At 42.3% G+C, this 27237-nt stretch overlaps 1 protein-coding gene across 1 annotated transcript in view; it reads right to left on the reverse strand.

Moving 5' to 3' along the window:
• Nucleotides 1-27237, reverse strand: part of mmd (disintegrin and metalloproteinase domain-containing protein mind-meld) — a 540350-nt gene that overhangs the window by 306406 nt on the left and 206707 nt on the right. The window contains exons 4-5 of the mRNA XM_080277960.1: nucleotides 12569-12645; nucleotides 2376-2410 (exon numbers count right to left, since the gene is read on the reverse strand). Of these exons, the coding sequence (XP_080134086.1) occupies nucleotides 2376-2410; nucleotides 12569-12645 (112 nt within the window). The remainder of the gene's footprint in view (nucleotides 1-2375; nucleotides 2411-12568; nucleotides 12646-27237) is intronic.

Consider the following 27237-nt stretch of genomic DNA (forward strand, 5'->3'; position numbering starts at 1 on the left):
ATTTTTCGAACTGGATGGGTTAGAGATACACTTTCTTAACTTCTTGTCTACTAAAGGGTTCTTCTGTAGTGAAACAAAAATACACTACAAAATACGTCATCTTGTTGCAGGGGTGAAGGTGTAGGCAGTATTCTCATGGGCGTAGGCCTAACGAGCTTTATATCTTCCTCTGTTGTTTACCTTTTACATCTTCTACGAGGACGTCTTTTATTTTACTATTATTACTTACTATATATATTTTTTTAATTTTTAGTTCAAGGGTCATAACGGGTCGCAAAGGGATTCATGAAGTCAATCTCTAATCCCTCCTGCCTGAAAAGACTCTGCCTAGCGAAAAAGTACGGTTAGGGTAGGTTTAAAAAGAAAAAAAAAAATCATCTGGCAGTACTAAAAACAAACTATGAGATAAAGTGGTCCGCCCGTACGGTTGGAATGTTGGGATTGGATTAAGCTCAACGATAACCTCCACATGAAAAGGCTATTTCCAAATGTTTTACAGTAGCAGGGGGACCCGGAGTTGCCTGGGTAAAAAGCAATGACCGTGAACACCGACAGTGAAGTGTTTAAGTAATTTCCCTTAGAGGCATTACCAGACAAATTTTAAATAAATGTTTTAATGAAAGGTCGCTTTCAAATATTCTAAAAAAAAGTTGACATACAAGTTAAAATCTATTCAATTATCGTGACTAAAAAACACCAAAGTACATGAGTGTTTAGGACGACTGAGTAGTGGTGTATGAGGGAAATATGACGCATGAAATATGCATATAAACAACAAAAAGTAAATAATACAGAATAAACTTGAAACCATGCAGCAAAACCAGTCACAGGTATATAATCTAACTTCACCGCAAACTCTTACAGTAACCAGTTCACTCAAGAATGTCACATATTTCATTCTTGCTCCTACCAGATGATATTATTCACCTTCTGAATGCACTGTAGTGGTGAAAGGGTTAGTGAAGCTTGTACCTAACCTCTTCAAGTAGAAATTATCTCCTAACCTGAATAAAGTTACCTGGAGAAAACAAAAATAATATCTCCTAACCTGAATAACGTCATCTGTAGACTGCAAAAATAAGCTTAAAATTACGTCCTCGGAATGAAGGGTGAAGCAAACTGAACACAGAGAAAACGGAGCAAGAAAGAAAATAGGCTAAAGAATGGGGGGAGGATAAAAGGAAGACAATGCCTGTACTACTGTAAACTGGATGGATAGGCGAGGAGAAATGGGACGAGAGAGGGCAAGAGAAGACGAAAAAAAAAAAAATGAAGACGAGAGCTAGAAGTAAGCGGATATGGAGACAGAAATGAGTAGAGAGGAGGTGAAGAATGGAGAAAACGACAGTACGGAGGAGGAGGAGGAGGAGGAGGAGGAGGAAAAGAAATAACCAATGAAAAGTAAACAATGAAAAAAGAGATATAAAGACGAAAAATAAAAGGGAAGGAACAAGAATTATGAGCCAAGCCTAATTTTCTGTGCTTACACCTAAACCCCATCACGTCTTATAGCCCTCCTCGGCGGCAAAATTATCAACAACCCTCCTCTCAGCCTTTTTCCCGGGTAATATCCTCGAAATCGACTTAGCCTAAATAATCTCGTCTCTCAAACTCACATATTTTTTGTCACCCTCAAACTTTTAAAATTCAAATCCAATTAAGACGGAGTTTAAGCTTCTTGCCTTCTCAAGGGGTAGTGAAGTGTGAAGGGGAGGGGAGAGGGAGGGGGAGGGGAGGTGTAAAGAAGAAAATGAGGAGAAAGAGAGAGAGAGGGAGAGGTAGACGTGAGGTGAGGACAGTGGTTGATGTGAGAAGATGTGAAGGGCCAGGGTGAAGAGAAGGAAAGCGATAGGAGTGTGATAAGAAGAGTGCTGGGATGGGTGAGGGATAAATAATAACGAAGTTAGAGAGAAGTTACAAAGAAGTGAGGGTGAAGTGTGAGAAAGGTGAGGAAAATATTAAAATGGAGTGTAAAGCTGAACTGAAGGGGGGTGAGCTAGGGGGAAAATGGAGTGCGAGGTGCGGTGTAAGGGAGAATGAGGACGAGGTGGAGGTGAGGAGTGAGGGAGAGGTGAAGAAGAGACGTTGATGTGTGAGGGACAGGAGAAACAGAAGTGAGACTGGTGTGCGCGGGAGAAGTGAGGACGAGGTGATGGTGTGTGATTAAGTATGAGGGGAAAGGTGGGGGAGGAATGTGTATGAAGTGGCATGAGCTATATTTGGCGACTCAATATCAAGGTGCGGAAGTACAAAGCAGCCCTCTGGAGCCCGTATAGCAAAAAAAAAAAAAAGAAAAAAGAAAAAAAAAAACAACAACAACAACAACAACAACAACTGCGTACTCACGTCACGGTCAATGTTGCTGCCTCCTGCACGGTGATGGGCGACCAGGTTGGGGGAGAGCAGCGGCCTGAGGGTGAAATGATACACAAATTATGCTGTGTCCTCTTTACCTTGGCCAAAATCTGTCATCTCTTCATACTGAATACTGAGGCGTAACAAGAGATCAACACTGCAATATGGTGCTAGTCACAAAGAAGTGCTATGAAAAAGATGTAGGACCGTAGTAGTCTTATCCTACCATGGAGCTGAGGGAAATATGTGGATCTTGAATTTGGCTCTCTCTTGTATTTTGTTTTTCTCTTGGAGGGAACTGTTATTGCGGGCTCATGGCCTTTGGTTCCTTCTTCCTCGCATAAAAAAAAAAAAGGAGGAAAATCTTTATCAAGTTAAGATGTTACTGTTGGTGGAGGTAGAATTAGTTGGTAGGGGAGATTTACTTGGTATGGGTATAGTGGGGGCAGAGTTTGCTTGGGGAGAGTCTGTGGAGTAGGGTTTTCCATGGAGAATGAGGAAGCCGAGTCTGTGGGGGAAGAGTCTGTAGGGAAAAGTTAGTGGGGTTGTGCTAGTCCCCGTCACGAAAATAATCAATGGTATCGATTACCGTCCTAACATAATTTCCAATATTACTTAAAGGATCTCCTGTTGAAAACAATTTTGCCCTTTCTCCAATTAAGGAGGACACCACAGCCACCACCACCAGAACCACCAGCACCACCACCACCACCACCACCACCACCATCATCATCATCAATACCTGGCAGAATCCACAAATGAGAAAAGACAACCAGCAAACGGGAGAGGCACTAAACATTCCATTACTCGCTATTCAAGCCTTCGAAATGCAGTTAAAGTAATAGGAGAAATGGTAGAATGCTGAAATACAGTGGGGAGATGAAGATGGGAAAGTGAGAGAATGGAAAGGGAAAAAATGGGGAAACAATAAACGAGAATAAGAGAACGGGAGAAGGACCGATTAAAGAACAGAAAAGTGCACCAAACGACAGAAGCCCGTGAAGAGGTGAAGACTGAGAGGAACGGGAGATACATGTAATGGGGAAACAAAAAATGAAGGGAGAAGAAGACAGGTTAGGGTCAGGAGGTGAAGATGGGGAGAGAAAAACAGGATGGGGAAAACAATAAATGGAGATAGTAACAACGTGACGATGGGAAAAGGAAAAAAAATGTGGAAATAATAAATGAAGAATAAAGACACAATTAGGTTATGCAGAGGCAATAAGAAAAAAATTATGTCGAGAAATAAAGAAAAAGAGGACAGGAAGGATATGAAGAGATACGACAAGTTAATAATAATAAGAAATAATAGGGAAAAATCTGCATGGTGACTACTTAGGAAAGAGTGTAAAGAAAAAATAAAAGAGAGACGACAAGTTTTGGTACAGCAGCACGAAAAAAAAAAAAAAAAAGGTAGGAAGAAGAGTGGGAATGTAAGGGGCAGCGAAAGGGGCAATAAAAACAGGAAAGTATTGTTGGGAAAGAAACTAAAATAAATGAAAGGTGAAGTGGACACGAAAAGGTGTGCTCAAGTAGGAAGAGAGACGACTTAAGGAAGATGCCGGGAGGAAAAAGATGTACAGGAGCTAAAAAGGAGAGTGGGAGAATGGTGAAAGAAGACAGGACAAAGACGATACGAAAAGAAAAGAGTGGGAAGGATGAAGAAAAGTTGCGAAGTGAAGGTACCGTACATATAAAGGTGAAGGAGGGGAAAGAAATATGTATGAACGAGAGAGGAAAAGAGAATAAGCACGATCAAAAGAAGAGAGAGCGGGTTTAGGGAGAGAAACGAAAGTATATAACAGAGACGTAGGAAGAACGGAGAAACAGAGAGAGAGAGAGAGAGAGAGAGAGAGAGAGAGAGAGAGAGAGAGAGAGATGGGGGGGAGGGGAGGTGACCTTAACGAGGCTGGTAGGAAAGAAGACAAAAACTGGTCTTGTCTTCGCGTGTGGTTTTGGCTGTTCCCAGCACCTCCTTCCCTGTCTGAGTTGGAGGGAGGAGGACGGGAAGGAAGGGAGGAAGACAAGGAGGAGGGGAAGGAAGGGAGGAAGACAAGGAGGAGGGGAAGGAAGGGAGGACGACAAAGGTAGGAAGGGAGACAATAACCAGTGACGTAACAGGAAAAAAGGGACGGAGAATATGAAGACAATGATGAGGAACGAAATAGGAAGAAAAGGACGAAGAATACTTAGTCACAGTTTCAAAAATTAAATATGATGACCATGACCATATTAAATTTAAACTCTGATAGGAAAGATAAATAAAATGAATAAAGATGACAAAGAGAGAAAATAAAGAAAGAGGAAAACAAAGAAGGATGGAATTAAGTTAGATGATAATGCAGATAATAACCGCGATAATGCTTGATATGGAAGAGCAATAAATAATAAAGGGGTACGAAATGGAATGAGAGAGAGAGAGAGAGAGAGAGAGAGAGAGAGAGAGAGAGAGAGAGAGAGAGAGAGAGAGAGAGAGAGAGAAGGGGGGGGAGTGAAATGAGTGTTTTTAGCCTCTTAATGAGTTTGTGGCAAGAGTTATGACTGCGTGGTTAATGGTAAGAGTTATGACTGTGTGATTACGTGGTGAATATGGGGTGGTTTGAAGGCAGCAAGAGCACGAGGTAAAGTGTCATCGTTGGAGGTCAGAACGTGGGACTCGGCGCAGCTTGCAAAATATTTCGCTTGATTCTAACCGCCTTTACATATCAGGGTTGAGAAAATTAGTTAAAAGAAATCAATCATATAACAGTAAAATATACAAGTACTCCTTAGTTTCACTGTCACTTGCTTTGGTCTTGATTTGACATAAGTTGGAAATAAATCTGATCATTTATGAAAAAGCTCATGCAACATTTCACTTAGAAGATATGACAGAAAGGTGCTTGGCATGGGACGACTCGGTATAACTGGTTCGACTTGGCTCGAATCGTCTTGGCCTCCAGTACGAGGAACTACATGCGAAATATCAGAATAATAGATCAACTCTTAAATATGTTTATGAAAAAACATGAAAACCGGTACTAAAATTTTCACCTTATCCGCTATGCTCTGGCCTTGGAAACTTCGACCAGAATATGGCAGGATTCGGCCCCGAACGTCACCGAACCTACAGTTAATAAAACGTTGTGATATGTGCACACAGCAGGCAATGGTGGTGATGAGCGGGTGATGTGGGAGTGATGAACGCCCACAACTACTCGTACAATGACGACCACTCCTCCCATATTAATGATTATGACATCGATAACATGACAGTGACACAACGTTCAACCGTTATTACCTGCCGTGCTATTCATAACGGAGTAGGTAACGCTGTGCACCTGGGAACTATTATTCTTTTACTCATTATTGTTATGTTCTTCAGCGATGGTTTCCCCTATCGACTACAGGACAATGTTCAACTGTCACTACCCTTTGTGCTACTGACAAACGGAGTCGATAACGCTGTGTACCTAAACAAAGTTTGTCCTGTGCTCCATGATAAACAAATATACTTAACGATTACTCTATTCTCTAGGATCGTTTTATTTATCATATATACTCAGTTCAGAAGTCACTAATACGACTGTGAAATGTCTGGTAGCTGTATGAGTGACAGCAAATGAATATACACAAATCTTACACACAACTTCAACTTAGTAAAATCTATAAACGTGACCCCTGGACAGCGTTACCCTATCCTCAGATCCTCTCACAGTTTAACCTCTTTAATCCGATGACGCGTTTTACATTATACACAGACCACCACTACATGACTCTTGCTCCATTTTTATAGGGTCTCTTGTAGTGAAGGGGTTACTGAATCCTTTATACAGGGTGACCCGTAAGCAGCACCTCACTAGACTCTCACGTCATAGTATCTTGTGTGTTGCAGGGACGGCTCACTCGGCTTGTGTGGGCGTGAGTGAGGCAGTGGAAGAAGGCTAACGCTAGGCCGTCCCCGCAACACACGAGAAATAGCCCGTCGGAGTGAGTGTATATTATAAGGACGATCCTGTATAACTCCTCCAACCATAGAAGTCTCCTTGGCCGCATAAATTTGTCTGGGGATTGCAAGAATAAAATAACAGATCTCGTCGGACTGAAGGGATTAAAAGAATGCGTGTTACCTGTTAATGATGCTACTCCAAAATTATGAAAACACACACACACACACACACACACACACACACACACACACACACAAGTAGCTTACGCGATATTAAAGTGAGAATATGTTAATTATGCGCAGACGAAGGGCTACCCACGGGTACTTACAGCTCGGTAGTGTTGTTTTAATTACTTCAACCCTCGAGGGGAGAACGGGATTGCAAAGTGTGTGTGTGTGTGTGTGTGTGTGTGTGTGTGTGTGTGTGTGTGTGTGTGTGTGTGTGTGTGTGTGTGTGTGTGTGTGTGTGTGTGTGTGTGTGTGTGTGTGTGTGTGTGTGTGTGTGTGTGTGTGTGTGTGTAAGTCATTTTTACATCAATATAAACCATGGATAAATCAACTAATCAATCCAACTGATGGTACTTTCCCTTACAATGAACACTTGAGTCCTTTTCGAATGTGATCAAAATCCAATATCGCTGTGAACCTTGGCACGTGGTCACTTCAATCTACTCACGTTACGTTGTATTTTGAACCCATTAAGTCAATTGTCGTATATTTTGTTCTGGCTGCCTTCAGACATTCTCTAAACGACTGTATTGCAATCTAAAAATAAATGTTTTGTAATCTAATTTTAGAGGAATTAGAGTACGGCTATATCTAACCCCTAAAAAAGTCTCTCCCAACCTGAGGAAAAGCATCTGAAGGCAATAACAACAACAACAACAACAACAACAACAACAAACGTCATCGAACTGAAGGGGTTACGATCGGTTGGAATTAATTGGACGAAAAATCATGAGTTCTCAGCCACATCGTTAATTTCTGGACTGAATTTACGTTTACTGCAACAGTGGGTTTCTTTGAGCTTGATAAAATCTTTTGACGTTAGTTGGCTTTAAGGACAAGCTCGTGAATCGTGGTCAGAGGGTCAGGGTCCCATCTTCAATTGATCTTCATGCAAACTTAGCACCAAATCAGGGTGACGTCTTTGTTCAAAAGAGTAAAGATAAAGAAAGATATCAAGAAACCAAGCAAAAGAGGGCTGATAAGAAGGGATGGCCGGTACAAGACAACAAAATCACTCAAACCAGCAAGAACGAAGCAGAAGTAGGACCAGCAGCAGACAAAACAAAATCAGACAAACAAGAAGAAGCAAGGCAGACGCAGATGCAGCAACAAACATAGCAAGACCACCCAAATATGGAGGAACGAAGCAGAGGCCGGAACAGCAACAGATCGGAATAACATCACACATATATGCAGGATAGACGCAGATATGGGAGCCTCGGGAGACAAAATAAAATAATCCAAGTACGCAAGAGCGAAGCGAAAATAGGAACAGCGGTCGTTGGAACAAACTCATCCAAGTAAGCAGGAGTATGAGCATGTGCAGCGCCGGATGGCAGGCAATTTAGCAGGGGGGGTTCGTGGGGTTTGGGGTGGGGGATGCGTGGTCTGGATGTCAGGTGGGCCATGATTAACACCCGGCCCTCACACAAGGAATTTCACAAACCACTCGAGAGGAAGCCAGTCCTGTCAGGTGAGGAGTGGGAGGGCGAAGAATGGATGAAGAGGAGCGAGATGGGGGTGGGGAGCGAGGGGAGTGAGGAGTGAAAGGTGGGTGAGGAGTGAGAGGGATGAGGAATGGGAAGGGATGAGTGTGTGGAGGAACGACTATGTGGTAACGAGCGAGGGGATGGGGGTATGGAGCCGATGTCCCTCCAAATTTATTGCATCAGTGCAGGCTCCTTGCAGATCATGGCCAGACATTAAGGGAGGGTGGCACGCTGGTAGGCATATGATATACTGGGTAGACTGTCATGGCTCTCATGCTTTGGAAGCACACAACAAACAAAAATACATATAGATAATTGTGGGGTTCTTGTTGTGCAGCCTCATGACCCGTTATGACTGAGTAGCCCTGTGGCACTTAGCCCTAAGACTCCACCAAGGCCCACCACCTGCCTCTAATCTAACTAGTATTATGCAATCGTACTGGATGGGTAGAATCTCGCTTCATTAGTTCTACGCCTCAAATGTATAAAGGATTATTAACCAGTGCATCTGTATTATCATTGTGGTCGCAAAAGTTCTCCAACAATCCCCTGCCAACACTGTGTACTGCCTACCGTACATCTCATTCCTCCCAGAACGTCAGAGTATCCTTCTATCCCATACTTCTTTCATATTGCCGTCACATAAAAATAATCACTTCCTTACGAGATACTTTGCCGGAAGAACGGAGAAAAAACAATTTTTCTATTTTACTGTCAAGAAATTCATGACCACCAGACTTTAGAAATACAAGTAAAGAAAAAATACAGGTTCTCGTTGGAGCGTCGAGTCCCATCTTCCTTCTTCCTTTCCCGTCCCTTTCTCTCCTTCTTCCTTACTCCCAATTTCCCTCCCCTCCCCCCCCCCCTCCATGAGAGGTGAAGGTTAAGGAGGCGAGGGACACATAACATTCAGCATCCTGGCCGAGTGCTTCTCCTCGGGCCCGGGATAATAACACAAGATATTGGAAATGGCGAGCATTTTGGACGGGGCTCCTGTTGGGACACCGAGAGAGTGGCGGTCTTTACCAACTCTCTCAGTGACACACAAAGAAGTAGGCTTCTTTCCTGAGTAGCATATACACCTTGAAAAATCTTGAACCATTCAATTTATGTATTATTCGAGATGAAAACAAAGGAAGATAACGTTTACGAATAAAACGGGTCTATCATATAATGGCATTTTCTCATGTGTTGCGATATTGATCCACTTCCTTGCTCAATCCTTTTGCCCGGAAAGTAGTCGTCCCACTTACTCGTGGGAAGTAGGGTTATGATGAAGTCGAAGATGGCGATACTGTTGCTGCAGCTGCTGCTGATCAGGTGGTGGTGGTGACAATTTTACTACTCCTTAAACAAAACCTGGTTATTGTTATCCCCCGTGCACGCACATTTACTAATATCGAAATGAATACGAGTATTATCATGAATTGGTAACGGGAGTTATTATAATTTTCACACAAAAATGGGAAGATTTTTGTTGATAGTTGTTACTTTGGTAACTGTAAACACACACCTACACACCCCTCACCACACACACACACACACACACACACACACACACACCACCACCAAGCAATATCGGTAATATATACAGCAGCGGGCAGCGACAATTATACCTCCCAATACCATCACCAAGTTGGATATTAGAGCGGCAGACACGCCAGAATGCAGCCGAGGCGAAATAAAACCGGGGGGAGAGGAGGACACGAGGAAAGCAGGCAGGGAATTGCAGGAGCTAATATTGTTTAAGTCTCCCCACCCCCAACTCAGCTCTCCCCACACTCAGACCCTTCCCCCCCTTCACTCCAGCATTGCACATTCAGGAAGGCGGTGGCAGCAACATACGTCCCCTTCCAAAGCGCACACGCACGCACACACACACACACACACACACACACACACACACACACACACACACACACACACACACACACACACCTCAACCTCCGATACCTCTCCTCACCCCTACTTTCTTCCTTCCTCCTCCCGTCTACCTCGTTCTGCCTTTCTTCATCCACCATCCTTCTCATTCGTCATCTCCAACTTTTCCCCCTCTTCCTCTCACTGCCCCTCTTCTCCCCCCATCCACCATCTCCTCTCAACCCAGTCTTGTCTCATCCCCCCCTCCCTCTCCCTCTCTTTCTCTCATCGCCACGCCCTCTCCATCCCACCACCACCTCCTCTCAACCCCTCCTCGTTTCATCCCCCCTGCCACTCCCTCTCCCTCTCCCCCTCCTCACACTCACCCACCGTCTTGTCTGTGTCTGGAGTCACCGAATAGGTTTTTCCTCTCGCTCTGACGTGCTAATCTTATGAGGACCTCTGGATATTGGCGGACTTCAGTTCTTTCTTCCTCTCTCTCTCTTTCTTTCTGTGTGTGTGTGTGTGTGTGTGTGTGTGTGTGTGTGTGTGTTAGAGAACGTGGATCCATTCAAGTATATTTCTTTGCCATAAATGTCAATCTTTTGCGAATAAAAAATACATATACAGTACTTCAACAGCGAACATCATCAACGATCATACTTTTTACCGTTTTACGAAGTCACAATATGCCTCAGGGCGACATCTGCTGGCGAGTTGTTTGCTACTGGGAAAGTTTTTTTTAAGTGTACACATTTGAGGTGGAAGGGGGATGGGGCTGGGAAGGCCAAGGATGAGATGGAGGGACGGGGGTGGGGAGGTACTTGAAAGACGTGGTGTGGAGGCAGTATGATGAGGTGATTCGCTTATTCTGATATTAAGGCGTCTGGTTAAAGATATAGGGATATATACTCTTCTATGGACGCGCGAAATTATTCTACTCACGCAACCACAAAACGATTTTATGCAGCTGGGGGAAACAACAGCAGTTAAAGGGTTAAAATCTGTCTGTATTAACTATTGGATTTCTTGAATTTTCCGTCAGGTGAATGAAACAGGCTGGATTTAGCCAGAATCCAGCAAGTATGCGCGGTAAGGCATCGAAAGGATAAGTTTTCTTTAATTCTTGCTACCTCCAGACGATTTTATTCAGTACAGGAGACATCTCTGGACGTGGGAGCTATAAGCTGATTCCATTACTCCCTTTGATATGATGACGCCATATTGATTTTATTCCGGCTAACGTCGTACAATTTCACTCTTAGCCACGTCTTTCACTAAATGGGTTAATGCCATTACAAAGGATTATCACAATTGGTTTTCTTACGTCATTTGTTACCTTTACCGCGTTTATTTTTATATATTAAATTTCTATTTCACGTTTCCATATAATTATTCCATTATGCATCTATTTTTTTCATTTATGTAATATTTTAATTTTACGTTTTATTTCATTAACTCATTTCATTAATCCATTTCATTCATTTATTTCAAGCCAAAATTTATATACTAACTTCACACTATGTAATTCCTTTCTTGCTGTTCAGACACGGCAGTAAAATAATTAACTAAAATGACAAGTTACAATGGGCCGAAAACCATGACAATATTTGCCTTGTTTTCAATTATTCTTTTTTTTTCCCTGTTAGCAAGCCAACTTTTTCGGGGTGGCGTGCGTTACAAGGACAACATGTGGGCCTTGAACGGTGACGGACTGTAATTGAAACGAGCCTTGGGACGAAAGGAATGGGTAGTGGGTGACTAGTATACTTTCTCTCCCTCTCTCTCTCTCTCTCCCTCTAAGAAAGCAGTAATGTGGAGATAAATGACGAGATAAAAACCGAAGAAATACCTCACAAAATATTTTCCACAGTGCAGCCTACCCATGGACGCAATGAATGAGACACTAAGAGGTAATTAGCTGGAGTAATGTTCAGGCACTTCGAAATTAACACATCTTGATTTTAGTTTCCTTCTGCTTAGCTTTCCTTTTATGGAACACTACTGCAGGCTCCTAGTCTCTGATTGCTTGATTTTGTGCATAAAAAAGTTAAACATAAATAATTTAGAATACTGCCAATCGAACATTCAGCTCACGATCAATAAAATACAGTTTCTAAGCAATACACAGCCACTGCTCTGAACAAAACCCTGTCAACTGAAAATCACATCAAACTGCACGAACATCCCTATAAACTCAGACACCGTAACTTCTAGGCATAAAATAACAATCATTACTTAAAAGTTATTACTACTTATGAGCATCAATAAAATACAGTTTCCAAGCAATAAACAGTCACTGCTCTGAACAAAACCCTGTCAACTGAAAATCACATAAAACTGCGTGAACATCCCTATAAACTCAGATACCGTAACTTCTAGGCATAAAATAACAAACATTACTTAAAAGTTATTATTACTTCTAAGCATCACGAACAATTACAAGACTGGTCCTCTAACTTCATCACAACTTCTAAGATAAACTGATACACAATCCATAACAAAATGAAGAGAAATAATAAAAGTGACGCTTTAATAGACACATGAAAGAATAAAAAAGTACATGAGTGCCCCCCTAAAATCAAACATACTTTAAAGCACAGGAAAACATAAATAAAACCATCAGAAAGTGTAAGCAGTAAATCCATCAGCAACTCTGCACCCTGCCAACCAGCTCTTAACACAACTTGGCGTGTTATTTACTCACGTGTTGAGCTGGAGGTCGACGGTGAAGACGTGACTGAAGGCCTTTATCCTGTACGAGGTGCGGTGGACGTGGTTGCTCTGAGGGAGGAAGAAATGAGAGGTTACTTACAGGAAGAAAAGAGAGGTTAATTACAGGTCTCAGAAAATGGTGCACTTCGTATGATGCCTACTGAGTGAACTATTAGCTCCTAAAATACGATGACAACTTTATTCTTTTCAAATTTAGGGGAAGACCACTCTTACTTGGCCTTTCTATAGTAGGAGGAGCAGTGGACATGGCTGCTCCGAGGACACATGAATGGGGAGGTTATTTGTATGTCTTTCTTGTACCGTTTCAGAAGTATGTTTTATTGTATTACATCACAAGTATGCCTGAGTATGCCGCACGATAAATATATCTCCCATACTCTGTAAGCTATTAACCCCTTCACTGCGACGTGTGGGTCTTTTTTTCTTAATACTAATACTAATACTAATAATTATTATTATTATTATTATTATTATAAGTGGCTGGTCTTCTGTTTCCCGATTGCGTCATTTCCTCTTGAATTCAAAAGTGTTGGAACCCCTGAAGTAACAATACGATAATCAATTCATAAGCAACACTACACTAAAGGGACTCCTACTAAACCACAGAAATATTATGATAACGAGAAACCACTCGGACTGAAGAAGTAAATAATGTGAACAGATTACCTTTTCGACAGTGGCCTCAAAACGCAGAAATATATATAACGTTTTAATGTAGTAATTAGGAGCAAATTACCTTTCAGAATTAGACTTTAACAAGATAAAGATCTGAACGTTAAAAAAGGGAGATTTTAAGGGTATATCTACATTATAATTTCGAATAAAGTTGCAATAATATACTCAAATTATTTTCTTCACTAACACCCACGTCTCCCCCCGGCACAGTGAATTAAGACCGTGTGAGCGCCGGTCGACATTAATCTAATCGTCTCTGAACCAACTTGCTAAATAGGCCTCATTTTCCGGTCCAGCGGAGCATCCTCGACTAACAGTGGCTATCAATTACCGCAGCATACAGTTTAATTACAGCCAGGCGGGGTTAATTCAGTGTGTGGCTGTTTAGAATGTGGTTACATTAGCTTGGGTTAATAATTTACGGTAAGGAATGGTTTGGCTAATAGGGAAACATTGAGCAGGTGTTATTTAGGTTTGGTTAGATCTGGATGGTTTATGTTATGCTTGGATGGTAGGGTGAGGGGAGTTAGATAAAAAAAAAAAAAAACTTGGGCTATTTAGGAATAACTGAGATTAATTAATATCAGGCTGGGTTACATTGCGTTAGTTCTGCCTAGATCATAGATAGTACAGCTAGGCTACGCGAAGGTTACGTGGAGTTAATATGCTTAAGTTTAACTGGATTCATAGTTAAACTACACTGATGTCAGCTTAATGGGAGTGACGGTAAGGGTGCGACTGCCTGTACACCCCAAACTATATCCGCCGTCAAGTAACTTGTCTCTAGTCTCGCCCCCTTCCTGAAATGGCCCCGCCCCTCCTCACTCACTGTATGGGCGGTGGGCGAGGAGGGAGGGACTTAAGAGACAAGTTGCCTGGCGCCGAGTATACACATTACCTATATTACCTCGTTGCCATAATTAACCAAGAGAAGTTTTAACACCCGGTATTCAATTGAATTAACCCTCATCTGTACGGTTGTGGCCTTCAGAGATTATATACAGCTACTGAATTTATGTACAAGAATTTATATTGAAGCATTTATGTACATGAATTATTATACGACATGGATTTTTGTACTGAAAGTCAAAAAAGAAAAAAAAAAGAGGGAAAAACGAGAGAGAGAGAGAGAGAGAGAGAGAGAGGTAAAATATGAGACAGCAATAAGTAAAACATTAAACCCAACTAACAAACTGCTTAAGATCAACAAAGAAGAGAGAGAGAGGAAGAACGGACAACAGGGCAAAGTTACACAGTGAAGAAGGTTATACATCCCCGACACGACCCGACACGACGCTCTGACGGAGATGAACGGCGGGAATGGGAAGCGGTGCGTGTGCCTGTTGTTCGGACCGGTGAGGAAAATTAACGAGGACGGTAGTGTGTGTGTGTGTGTGTGTGTGTGTGTGTGTGTGTGTGTGTGTGTGTGTGTGTGTGTGTGTGTGTGTTCTAAGCCTAGCACTGCAGGAAATGACTCTACCCAATAAGCGTTGTGAAAGCGACCTAATCACCTAAGGAATATTTGTGGAACTGAATACATGAAGGGAGTGTATGATGAGTGAATGCAGTAAATGCGGGCCATATTTACTTAGGATTCTGATGCTAATTCTACTAATATTTGATTTTATTTTTTTTCTGGAGCCTAATTTCTTAAGCCATAGATGAGGAAACGGCTATGATGATGATGATGATGATGATGACGTTTAAAGCAGCAATTCACATAACCCATACACATACAGGTCACACTTGCAATATTCTAGGAATTTTGAATAATAAATCATTCACTTTGATAGGCAGGCTGACTGACAGACAGAATGACAGCCAGACGGCCAGACAGGCAGATATATAGACAGAATGACAGGCAGCCGGACAGACAGGCAGATATACAGAGAGACGAACAGATAGACTGGCAAACCGATTTATGGACAGACGGATTTAAAAAAAAAAAACAGTGTAGAAGGAACAAAGTGTTACGACAACATAAATGTGTTTGTGTTGGTGGGGAGAGCTTGCGATTGAGGAAGGTAAGGATGAGAGGTGAGGAGCCCAGGTTTATTACAGGTGTCAAACCGGGAATGATGATGGTATGATAGATGGATAAGTAGATGTACTGATAGGTACATAGACTGAGACAGAGCTTCCAACAGGTAGACAGGTATACTGATTGAGATAAATAAAATGGCAGATAGGCCGAGGGATTGGATAGACAGAAAGATGGATATAGAAACAGAAAGATATATAGACCTTAGCCTGCTTGTGCAGACTTACAGACTGACAGACGCTCTGGACAGGTAGACGGACATATGGATATAACTGGAATAAGAAATATATGGGTATACAGACTGAGACAGAGATATATCAGCTGGAAGGCAGACAGACGGATTGAACATATGTGTATCTATCTATATACAGTACATATATATATATATATATATATATATATATATATATATATATATATATATATATATATATATATATATGAGAGGGGTGTGTGAGTTGATAGCAGGACAGTGAAATGGCGTGGGACAGGGCGACGTGAAGGCGATTTGTTTGTGGCCACCCCGAACGGGATTTGAGGCATCTGGCAATAGACAGATAGATAGATAGATAGATAGATAGATATACACGGAGCCTCTGTGGTACAGTGGTAAAGTGTGCGTTTTCGTACACTGAAGAACGAGGGTTCACGCCCCGCCAGGGTAATAAACTTTGGGAGCGTTTTTAAGGCCACGTACTGTTTTGGCGGACACAAGGGGTGCTGTGGTTGAACCAGTGTCGCATACTATAAATTATACCTGCTCCCAGTCGGTTTGCGCGGGCCGATTACACTTGGTTCACAGACTACACACACATCCAAAGCAACTCCAACACTACAATTACATTTACAAGCACTTCTCACCCTACAAACAATCTCTACTAGACAGCCTAAGCCACTTGGTAGAGATACATTGGCTGTATCGTCCCCACTTCGGTCGGGATAGGCCGGTCCTGCTGTGGACACTCAAACGACTGATGCGATGATATATATATATATATATATATATATATATATATATACATAGAGAGAGAGAGAGAGAGAGAGAGAGAGAGAGAGAGAGAGAGAGAGAGAGAGAGAGAGAGAGAGAGAGAAATATGTTTAAGTAACCACAAAAACTAGGAAAAAGTCTACCCTACTACAAAATTAATGTGGTCTTTGTGGGTGACCCCGAGAGGGGTGGAGGGAGGGAGGACGAGAGGTGAGGAGACCAGGTTTATTACAGGCGTCAACGGGGAATGTGACCCTCATCTGCTCCCTCCTATCTTCACTCTGTCTTCTTGTCTTCTTTTTTTCCGCTTTATTGTCTTTAGTCTTTCTTTTCCTAATTTGTGCTTTCTTCCTCTTTAACCTGTGCTACCTAATCTTTTAATATCCAAATTTCGTCCATTCCTGCGATGATTTTTTTAAAAATATTTCTACTGTGCCCTTGCCTGTGGTCTTATGTATTTTTTGTCTTCAAATAAATTCATTTTTGCCCCTTCGATTTTTTTTTTCTGTATCATTTGCTTTTGTTCTGATGTCTTATTTTTCATTTCTTCTAGTATCTTCACTTTGCCCATTTTTTAATTAACACATTTTAAAACTGATTCTTGTCTTCTTCTAATACCTTTATTTTGTCTCTCCTTGTGTTTTATCCTCCTTCTAAAGCTCCACGACACTAGCTACCCGGTTTATTGCCGGTGTTAACTGGAAAATAAACTGCTGTGACATGGCTCTTCCTCTGTTTATTTTGTGTTTCTTGCCTTCTGCTGTCCTTTTCTTTGCGCATTTCTCTCTTATGCTGTCTTCCCTTTACGCTATCTTGCCCTCTGCTGACCCTAGTTTTGCGCTCTTCTCTCTCGTGCTGTCTTCATTTTGTGTTTCTTGTTTTCTGCTGTTCCTTGTTTTGCGCTTTTCTCTCGTGCTGTCTTCATTTTGTGTTTCTTGTTTTCTGCTGTTCCTTGTTTTGCGCTTTTCTCTCGTGCTGTCTTCATTTTGTGTTTCTTGTTTTCTGCTGTTCCTTGTTTTGCGCTTTTCTCTCATGCTGTCTTCATTTTGTGTTTCTTGTTTTCTGCTGTTCCTTGTTTTGCGCTTTTCTCTCGTGCTTGTCTTCCTTCTGCCGTGCGGTAATTTGAGCTGTGAGTCCCATTTTCATATTGCTTTACTCTGCTGTCCAAATCTACTGTTTTTCTTGTTTTAAATATAAAGTCAGAATCAAAGCTTATCGTTCTTTCATCCACCTTCATACTGGCCATCTGGTAAATGTCCATGAAGTGCATCCATAAAGTAATACTGAATAAAAAAAAAATAAGTTGAGACGTTTAGCCCAGTGAAATTATTCCAGGATTCCGGGTGCTGGAATGATGTGTGGATGACTGTGTGGCTCATTCACTGGGCATACTGTTCAGAGTTCTCCCATTTGTGTTCTTTGTTTCTTGGTTTTCTGGATCTTACCTCACTCCACCCTTACGCAGAGAAAAGGTAATGATGATGATGATTATGATGATTGATGACTACTGTGATGATGATGGTGGTGGTAGTGTCACAGTCATCACTACCACAACCACCACTCAACCATAATCACCACCACTATCACAATCATCACCAAACGCATCACAACCACCACAATTCCTCCCATCACCACCACCACAATCACCATCACCACCATAATCCCTCCCACCACCACCACAATCACCATCACCACCACAATCCCTCCCACCACCACCACAATCACCATCACCACCACAATCCCTCCCACCACCACCACAATCACCATCACCACCACAATCCCTCCCACCACCACCACAATCACCATCACCACCACGATCTCTACACCGCCACTGCAATGGCCACTAACCGCACTACGACCACGACCACAATCACCATCACCGCCACAATCACCACCACCACCACCACAGGACAAGAGGGCGAGCTATTATGTCCACGGAGGCCATCAACACGACCATCAACGCCTTCCGATATTCACCACCATCATCCATCTATACTCACAGTCATCCATCTACATTCATCCTTAGCCATCTATACACTTTTCTGTCAATCTATACTTATTCTTATCCACCTACATATATCCTTATCCATCTATATCTATCATTATTCGTCTGTCCATCCATCCATCCAATGTAGCTCCATAAGGAGTGTAGGAAATCGGGGCTAGGCAGTTGGTTCCGACATTTAAGATGAGAGTGACAGCCTCACTCTTCCCTGAGTGGCATTACATGAGCAATAAACCCCAACCACCCCTTGGATATAAACCTACACAGGCTCAATCCGATTGGGACAACTTAATTACCCACTAAACCACCAGGCGCCATAATTTGGTAATACGGTTACCACTCAGCGTATAAATGGTTTCCTGGTATACAGGAAACCATTTGGCTTGTCACTCAGTGTAGAGTCACCCATAGGCAGAAGGAAGAGGAAAGAACGAAGGAAAGAAAGACAGAAGAGGGAGTGAGTCACCCGTAAGCAGAAGTAAGAGGAAAAAATGAATGAAAGAAAGGCAGAAGAGGAAGGAGTGAAGAGAGGAAAGGGCAGATACCCAAAGCAGCACTACATCGAGTGAGTGGATGGTGAGCGCCCCCACCTACCACTAATTATCCATCTATGCTTATCCTTATTCATCTATACTCAATTTTTCCAGCTATACAGTACTCGTATTTAACTACTCATACTTATCCTCATCATCAACCATCCACACTCACTTATCCATGATACTCATCCCCATCCATGCTAATCCTTATCGAAGTAGAATAATCTCTATCCACCTATGCTCAATTTTATCCACCTATACCCGTTTTTATCCACCTACAGTCATCCTTATCCATCTATACTGATCTATTTATTCCCATTAATACCCGTCCATACCCATCCTTATTGATCTACTGTATACTCATTCTCATCAATGCACACTCACCCTCATATATATATATATATATATATATATATATATATATATATATATATATATATACACACACACACACACACACCTGGAGCCTCTGTGGTACAGTGATAGAGTGTGCGTTTCGCACGCTGGTTAGCGCGGGTTGGCCTCCCGCCAGAGTTGTAAAAACTTTGAGAGCGTTCACCAAGCCACTTGCCACTTTGGCGGACACAAGGGGTGCTGTGGTTGAACCAGTGTCGCATACTAATGTTTGCACCCAATCGGCTTAAGGCGGGCCGATTACACTTGGTTTACAGACTACACACACATCCAAAGCCACTACAACACTACAATCACACTCACAAGAACTTCTCACCCTACATACAGTCTCTACCAGACAGCCTAAGCCAATGGGTAGAGATACATTGGCAGTTTCCCCTATAACCTAAAAAAAAGCTCTGCCTATAGAAAAAAAAAAAAAACTCGTACTGAATGGGATAATGGTAACACTCTCCAATGATGGCAGCATAGAACTCCTTCGCTACAAGAGGTCTCCAAGTAACTATAAATTTTTAATTAAATAAACTACTAACTAAAATCGTCTGCCAGTCTAAAAAAAACATACTATGGAGGTTAATGGTGACTCCTCTAAACCCTGTTACGAAAAGTCTCCCTGAAACTGAATACCATCCTTTGGGGATAGCAAGAAAAAATAAATAAGTACCGATAATAGAACGATTAAAATAAAAAGACGTGACAATAGTGAAAAATTTAACGCAAATAAGTAAATGGACGTCATATTACTGGAAACATAAAAAAAAAAAAATGAAACTGAAGTGGTCAACATCACAAACATGCTAAATAGAAGTATGGTGGGGCTTCTACTCCGACGGGCGCTACACTATCAATATTCGTAATGCACATCATGTTTATTTTTTTACATGATTAAACAACAAAGGCAAATCACATACTTTGATCTCATTTATACATATAATTAATGAAATGGACGCCCGTACGTGGAAATATCCATGAATTATTTTTGGGATGTAAATGTAATGCCGGCCATCTGTCCACCTGTTCATTGTGCAACGCCGCATCCTGTTTGGGGAGGTTTTGAATATACTAATAAATCAATCAATCAATAATAAAATAAATAAACACTCGATTATACACACACACACACACACACACACACACACACACACACACACACACACACACACACACACACACACACATCAATGTCCACACTTAACAACGATCTTGGTCTTCCTATTCTCATTCTCTGGTCAGCTTCTCTCCTATCTTATACATTTCTTTTTCACCCCTACCGTATTAAGATGCCATTCATAATTTTTTATTCTTTCTATAACCACACAATTATAATCACCTTGGGAGAAACATGATAAGAGTTAAATGAACAGAAACAAGCATCCTTATCCCTTCTGCTACGACAGGAACACCCACAGCTGAATAAAATCGTCTGGAAAGTGAAGGAAGGAGCCATCATCACACTAAAGGGGTCAACAGTTCATTCTCCGTGAGTTTCATGCATCAGATATAAACAATGCTCTCCCATGTCAATCTCTGTCACATCTACAATATTTTATACCCTCATTCAACGACCAGTAATAAGGTAGACTCGTAACTTATCATTATCATGTATTTTCACCAGTAATATTCCACTACATTTTTCATTACCACCATCATTTATAACTCACCGCACCTAATCAGCAACAAAACAGATCATCACCGTACATTACATATCATTATCACTATCATCACCCACCTTAAACTGTATTTTAACAGGGCATACGGATGCGTGTTCACTGCTAAAGGAGGGCGATAGGGAGAATCAACCCTTCCCCACGCTGGCCAAGGATGAATTGGGAACGTGTATAAAAGGACAAACTATCAGTACCCAGTTAAATGTCTACCAAGTTTGAGTTTTCCAATCCAAACTCAAGGGACCAGGAGACTGTAGGGTGAAAGGGGAAGCCACTCAGCCTTTGTGACTAATGAACCACAGGAAACCATAAACAACCACTGACACTCCTCTATAACTCCTCACTGCAGCTCTCCCTATTTTTGCCAATATCAGTAACACCACAGCCTAACTAACATCAGCCAAGCGACACCACAAACAACTACTGATTCTCCTCTATAACACCTCATTGCAGCTGACCGTATCATTACCATTATCAACTATACCCCAGCCTAACTAACAACAGACTCAGTATTATCCTCATCAATCACACGTACGCCACAGTTAATGACAAATTCACCACTCCCATCACCGATTTAATTAATCCATCAATCCGGCATAATAAGTAACAGTTGATTCAGCATTACCATCATCAATTACGCTCCATAACCAGGGCCAGATTCACCATTACCTGCATCAATCACGCTCCAAAACCAGCGCCAGACTCACCATTACCGTCATCAATCAGAGCTCTCACCATCCCGCCCACAGCCGTCAGGATTAACAGAATGACATTAGTGGATACTCGCAACAAACTACCTCTGCTAATGGCCCTCATCCCTATTCTAATACCCATTATTACTACTGGTGCAGGGATTATAACCTGAGTTGCATAATATAACAGAGTCTTGCATTATATTCTAAATGTTACCGTTCGAGCACTGCAACATCACTACCACTATCATCATCATCATCATCATCACTGCTATCACACGACTCATTATCATCATCAAAATCACCATTAATATCATCATACACTAACATCGTCATTACTAGTGTTATCGTCAGCATCATCACTAGAACTATCATCATCATCATCACCATCACCATCGCAACAAGTACCAACTTATTAATGGTTTCAGTCACTATCATCATCATCATTAACAGCAGTAGCATCGGATCCTCAAAGACTCGATCACCACCATCACCAGGTACTTTAACAGCAACTATCATCATCACACAGTCATCACCATTATCACTACCATCTGCAACACCGTAACCATTGACATTATCACCATCATCACGTCTGTCACTAGCACCTCTGTCACCACTCAGACATCTTCATTTAAAAACAATATCATCACATCAATGCCACCTCAACAATACTCCACGACACTATCATCATTATCACCATTATCATCAACTTCATCATCATCATCATCATCATCATCACCACCATCCCATTAATTATATATATATATATATATATATATATATATATATATATATATATATATATATATATATATATATATATATATATATATATATATATATATATAATTTTCTAGCTTTTGGTACTTTCTTCCTTGCATAAAAAACACAATTTCAACACCATTTCTGGACTGAAATACCAATAATACCATCTACACAATACCACATCGTCAAAGAAATTCGACGCCATAATCCTAAAACACCACCAACCACACCACTATCACACCATCATCCCCACAACCACACTTCATTACTACTACCACCACTTTGAGTACCTTCATAATACCACTACACACTCATCACACCATCACAGCAGCACACGCAATACCTCTGAATATTCATCACACCACTACATTAGTACTATACCTTCATAATACCACTAAAATAACTCATCACACTACCACAACAGTACCTTCATAATACCACTATAATAACACTAATCACGTCATCATACCAATACGTTCACAGTACCACAATAATACATATCAAACCACCACACCAGTGCATTCATCGTATCACTAGAACAATACTCATCACACCACCACACCAGTATATTCATAAAACCACTATATTAATGCTCATCACAGCACTAAAACTGTATATTTATAATTCCACTATAATACTCATAACGGCACTACACAGCACATATATAATAACGTTAATACACATTACACACCACAACAGTACATTCATAATACCACTGCAGTAACTCATCACACCACAGCCATACATTTAATATACCACCATAATTCATATTACACTATTATAACAGTAAATTCTGAACATCACCACGGCAATGTACAATACTATCTGGCCACGCCACTATAGTGAATCACATCTGGAACATCATTACACAGCACCACTATCACACCATCACCGCCACACTATCACTTTCATTCACCACCATCACACCAAAACACCATCACCATCACACTAGCACAACGTCACCACACAGCCACACCATCATCATACCATCATCACTGTGCCATCACTATACCAATCCCCTACATTACCATCTCTACATCATCAGACCACCATAACGCACTTAAAATCCTACCAATCACCACACCAGTGCACCACCACCATAGTAACATCAATGCCATACCATCACCAAAACACATCACGACACCACACTACACTATCATGACGCTAACCCTTAAATCATCACACCAGTAATATTATACACTTCATACAAAAAATGTTCATCATACCATCCCCGTACTATCACCACATCATCATTACCACCACACCATCTCCCCCTCCCACCCCGACACCATTACCACACCACTCCACCACGACAACAATCCCCCACCACCACCATCACATCACATCACTACCACACCACCACACTATTGCACCACACCACCATACCACCACACTATCTCACCATACCACACATCACACCATACCACCCCATCACACCACACCATCACACGGCCCACACCAGGCACCCCCAGCGCTGTAGGATCACGTTAAAGTTGCAATGTCGGCTGGAACTCACTTTTACGTATATTTCAATAGAGTGTGGATGAGGGAGGTTACCAAAGTTCCCCCTCCACTCCAATCCCTCCCTGCCTCACCACTCACCTCACCACTCATCTGCCTCACCGTTCGACAGCCTCACCACTCACCTGCCTTACCACCCACCTGCCGTGCCACCCACCTGTCTCAGCACTCACCTGGCTCACCATTCACCTGCCTCAGTTTTCATACCTCACCATTCATACATTCATTACCCTCGCTTCAGTTTCATCACACCACTAACACACCTCACCTACCACGCAATGTCTCACCACTCGTTCGCCTCACCATTTATCTTTCACACCATTAGTATTTCAGACCACTTCCTTCACCACTCAACGCTTCTCGTTTTCATCATTCATCTCCTTCGCTATTCATATTAGTCAACAGTCATGTTCCTTTCTATTCATCACTCAACAACATACCACACTTAATCATTCATTTCACATATCACCCCACGCCTCATCACCCGTCTTCCTACACCATGTATACCTCACCACCACATACTACTCCATACCTCAACACTCCCAATCCAAACCTCTTCATACATCTGTCATTACTCCACAGTGTAAACCACACTGCACCACATCACACACTTCCACTCACACTCTACACCAAACTACTCCACACACCTCTACTCACACTCTACACCAAACTTCTCCACTCACACTCTACACCAAACCACTCAACACACCTCCACTCACACTCTACACCAAACTACTCCACACACCTCCATTACACACTCTGCACCAAACTGCTCCACACACCTCAACTCACACTCTACACCAAACTATTCCACACACCTCCACTCACACTCTGCACCAAACTACTTCACACACCTCCACTCACACTCTACACAACCTACTCCACACACCTCCACTCCCCCGCCACACCACTCCACTATCCACCTTACACCATTCCATAACACTGGCATCCTTCACCATCATCTACCCATGTCCCTCGCTCCTCACCAATCATTCTATTCACTAATATTCACCATTCACGACTCACACTGCTCTCCTCATCTCTCCACACTACTCCTAGACTTAACCACTGATCACTCCACAATGCATATTTTATCTCTCACACTCTCACACTTCACACTACACCACTCAGCATCACTCATACTCCATACTGGTCACTTCCCACACCCATCCATACCACAACACTCCAAACATAACTTCACACACCATACCACAACACGCCTGCCTACCTTCAATACCCTCAACCCTCCACACCTCATCACTTCAACACAATACTCAACCCCACACCACTCCACCCAGTTCCACATTACTTACTACACCACTCCACACCACTTCAAACCACTCCATTCCAAGCCAATCACTACCAACACCAGACCATTCACACACACACACACACACACACACACACACACACACACACACACACACACACACAAACAAACAATGCAAACGAATGACACTTCACTACACCACATAATCCACGCCGCGTTGCACCATACCACACCACACCACTCCTGTCCACCGTCACTTCGTCAAAACGTCATTCATGCTAATAGGAACTCTCAGCAATTTTCGCACAAATTTGTACTTGTAAATTTTTAAGTGTAAATGTGAAAGGTAATTTTTGCGTTTCAAGGAAAAAAAAAAGGATATTACGGTATAAAAATTGAACGACAGCAACATATTTAAATTATCACACACACACACACACACACACACACACACACACACACACACACACACACTAAAAGGTTCTTGGTGGTGGTGATGATTCAGTGTCGCCAGGCAGGGAGGAAATGGTAGTGTCGAAGTGCTGACGAATGGGCAATGGCAAACAAGAGTGATTGGAGAGTGTAGTGAAGTGGTGTGGTGGAGGTGGTGACGAATTTGTGGAGCTGGAAGGAGTGACGAGTCCATCTGGTTGGATACTGACGAATTGGTGTAGGTGGAGGTAGTAAAAATTTGGTGTAGCTGCAGGTAGTGATGATCTGATGTAGTTGGAGGCAGTGACGAATTGGTGTGGTTGGTGATAATGACGAATTTGTGCAGTTGGAGGAAGTGACAAACTTGTGTAGCTGGAGATTGTGACGAATTGGTGTAGGTGGAAGGAGTGCCTTAATGGTGTAATTGGAGAGTGTGACGAATTGGTGTGGTTGAAGGGAGTGACAAATTGGTGTGGGTGGAGGGAGTGACAAATTGGTTCTGCTGTAGGTGGTGACGAAATGGCGTAGTTGGAAGTTGTGATAAAATGGTCTAGCTGGAAGTGGTGACGAATAGGTGCAGTTGGAGAGAGAGACGAATTGGTGCAGTTCAAGGGAGTAACGAGTTGGAGTAGCTGGAGGGGGTGACCAATTGGTGTGGTTGGTGGTAGTGACGAATGGGTATGGTTGGTGGTAGTGACGATTGGGTGTGGTTGGTGGTAGTGACGAATGGGTGTGGTTGGTGGTAGTGACGAATGGGTGTGGTTGGTGGTAGTGACGAATGGGTGTGGTTGGTGGTAGTGACGAATGGGTGTGGTTGGTGGTAGTGACGATTGGGTGTGGTTGGTGGTAGTGACGAATGGGTGTGGTTGGAGAGTGACGAATTAGGGCAGCTGGGGAGTGGCGGATTGGTGCAGTTAGTGATGCAGTTGTGTATTTGGGCTCTGTGATGAACTGGCGTAGCTGGAGAACGTGACGAACTGGTGGAGCTGGAGATAGTAAGAGAGAGATGTACACTCGCACCAAAAAGTATCGGTGCAGAATATGTGTTAAATATTATGACACAGGGAAAGGGAACTGGAAATGGCGGTTTTATCCTCCCACACGCAGGCATCCCAGACGATAGATTACTGCTGTATCAGATATAACTCTTGTGTCCTTCATAATGTGTAGGAAATGGCCGTAAATGTTATGATATTATACAGGTGTTAACGGGCTGTCAGTGCTCTATGGTCGAATCATTCCGGATGGCATCGCAACCTCAGTGCACCGATATTTTCTGGTGCGAGCGTACATGGAAGTGGTGACAAACCGATGTAGTTGGGAACAGCGACGACTTGGTGTACTTAGAGTGGTGGCTAACTGATATTAATATATTGAAGGACTGATGTATCTGGGGGTAGTGACGAACTGATGAAATTAAAGGCACTGAAATGGTGTAGCTGGCAGAAGTGACGAAGTGTTTTAGCTACAGAGGTAGGCTAGTGGCGTGCTGGTATGGTATGACGAGGTGGCCAGTTACTGTGTGGTTGGAATTAGTGACGAAGAAGTGTGGTACGAATCAAGAAAAATGGTGATGTGGTTTACTGTAGTGATGATAACCGTTCCTCACTCTGGTACTCATCTGATGTTCTTTT

Source organism: Coenobita brevimanus, chromosome 71 (assembly GCF_032717465.1).
Source record: "Coenobita brevimanus isolate Jiangsu-jjx chromosome 71, ASM3271746v2, whole genome shotgun sequence".
Lineage (NCBI taxonomy): Eukaryota > Metazoa > Arthropoda > Malacostraca > Decapoda > Coenobitidae > Coenobita > Coenobita brevimanus.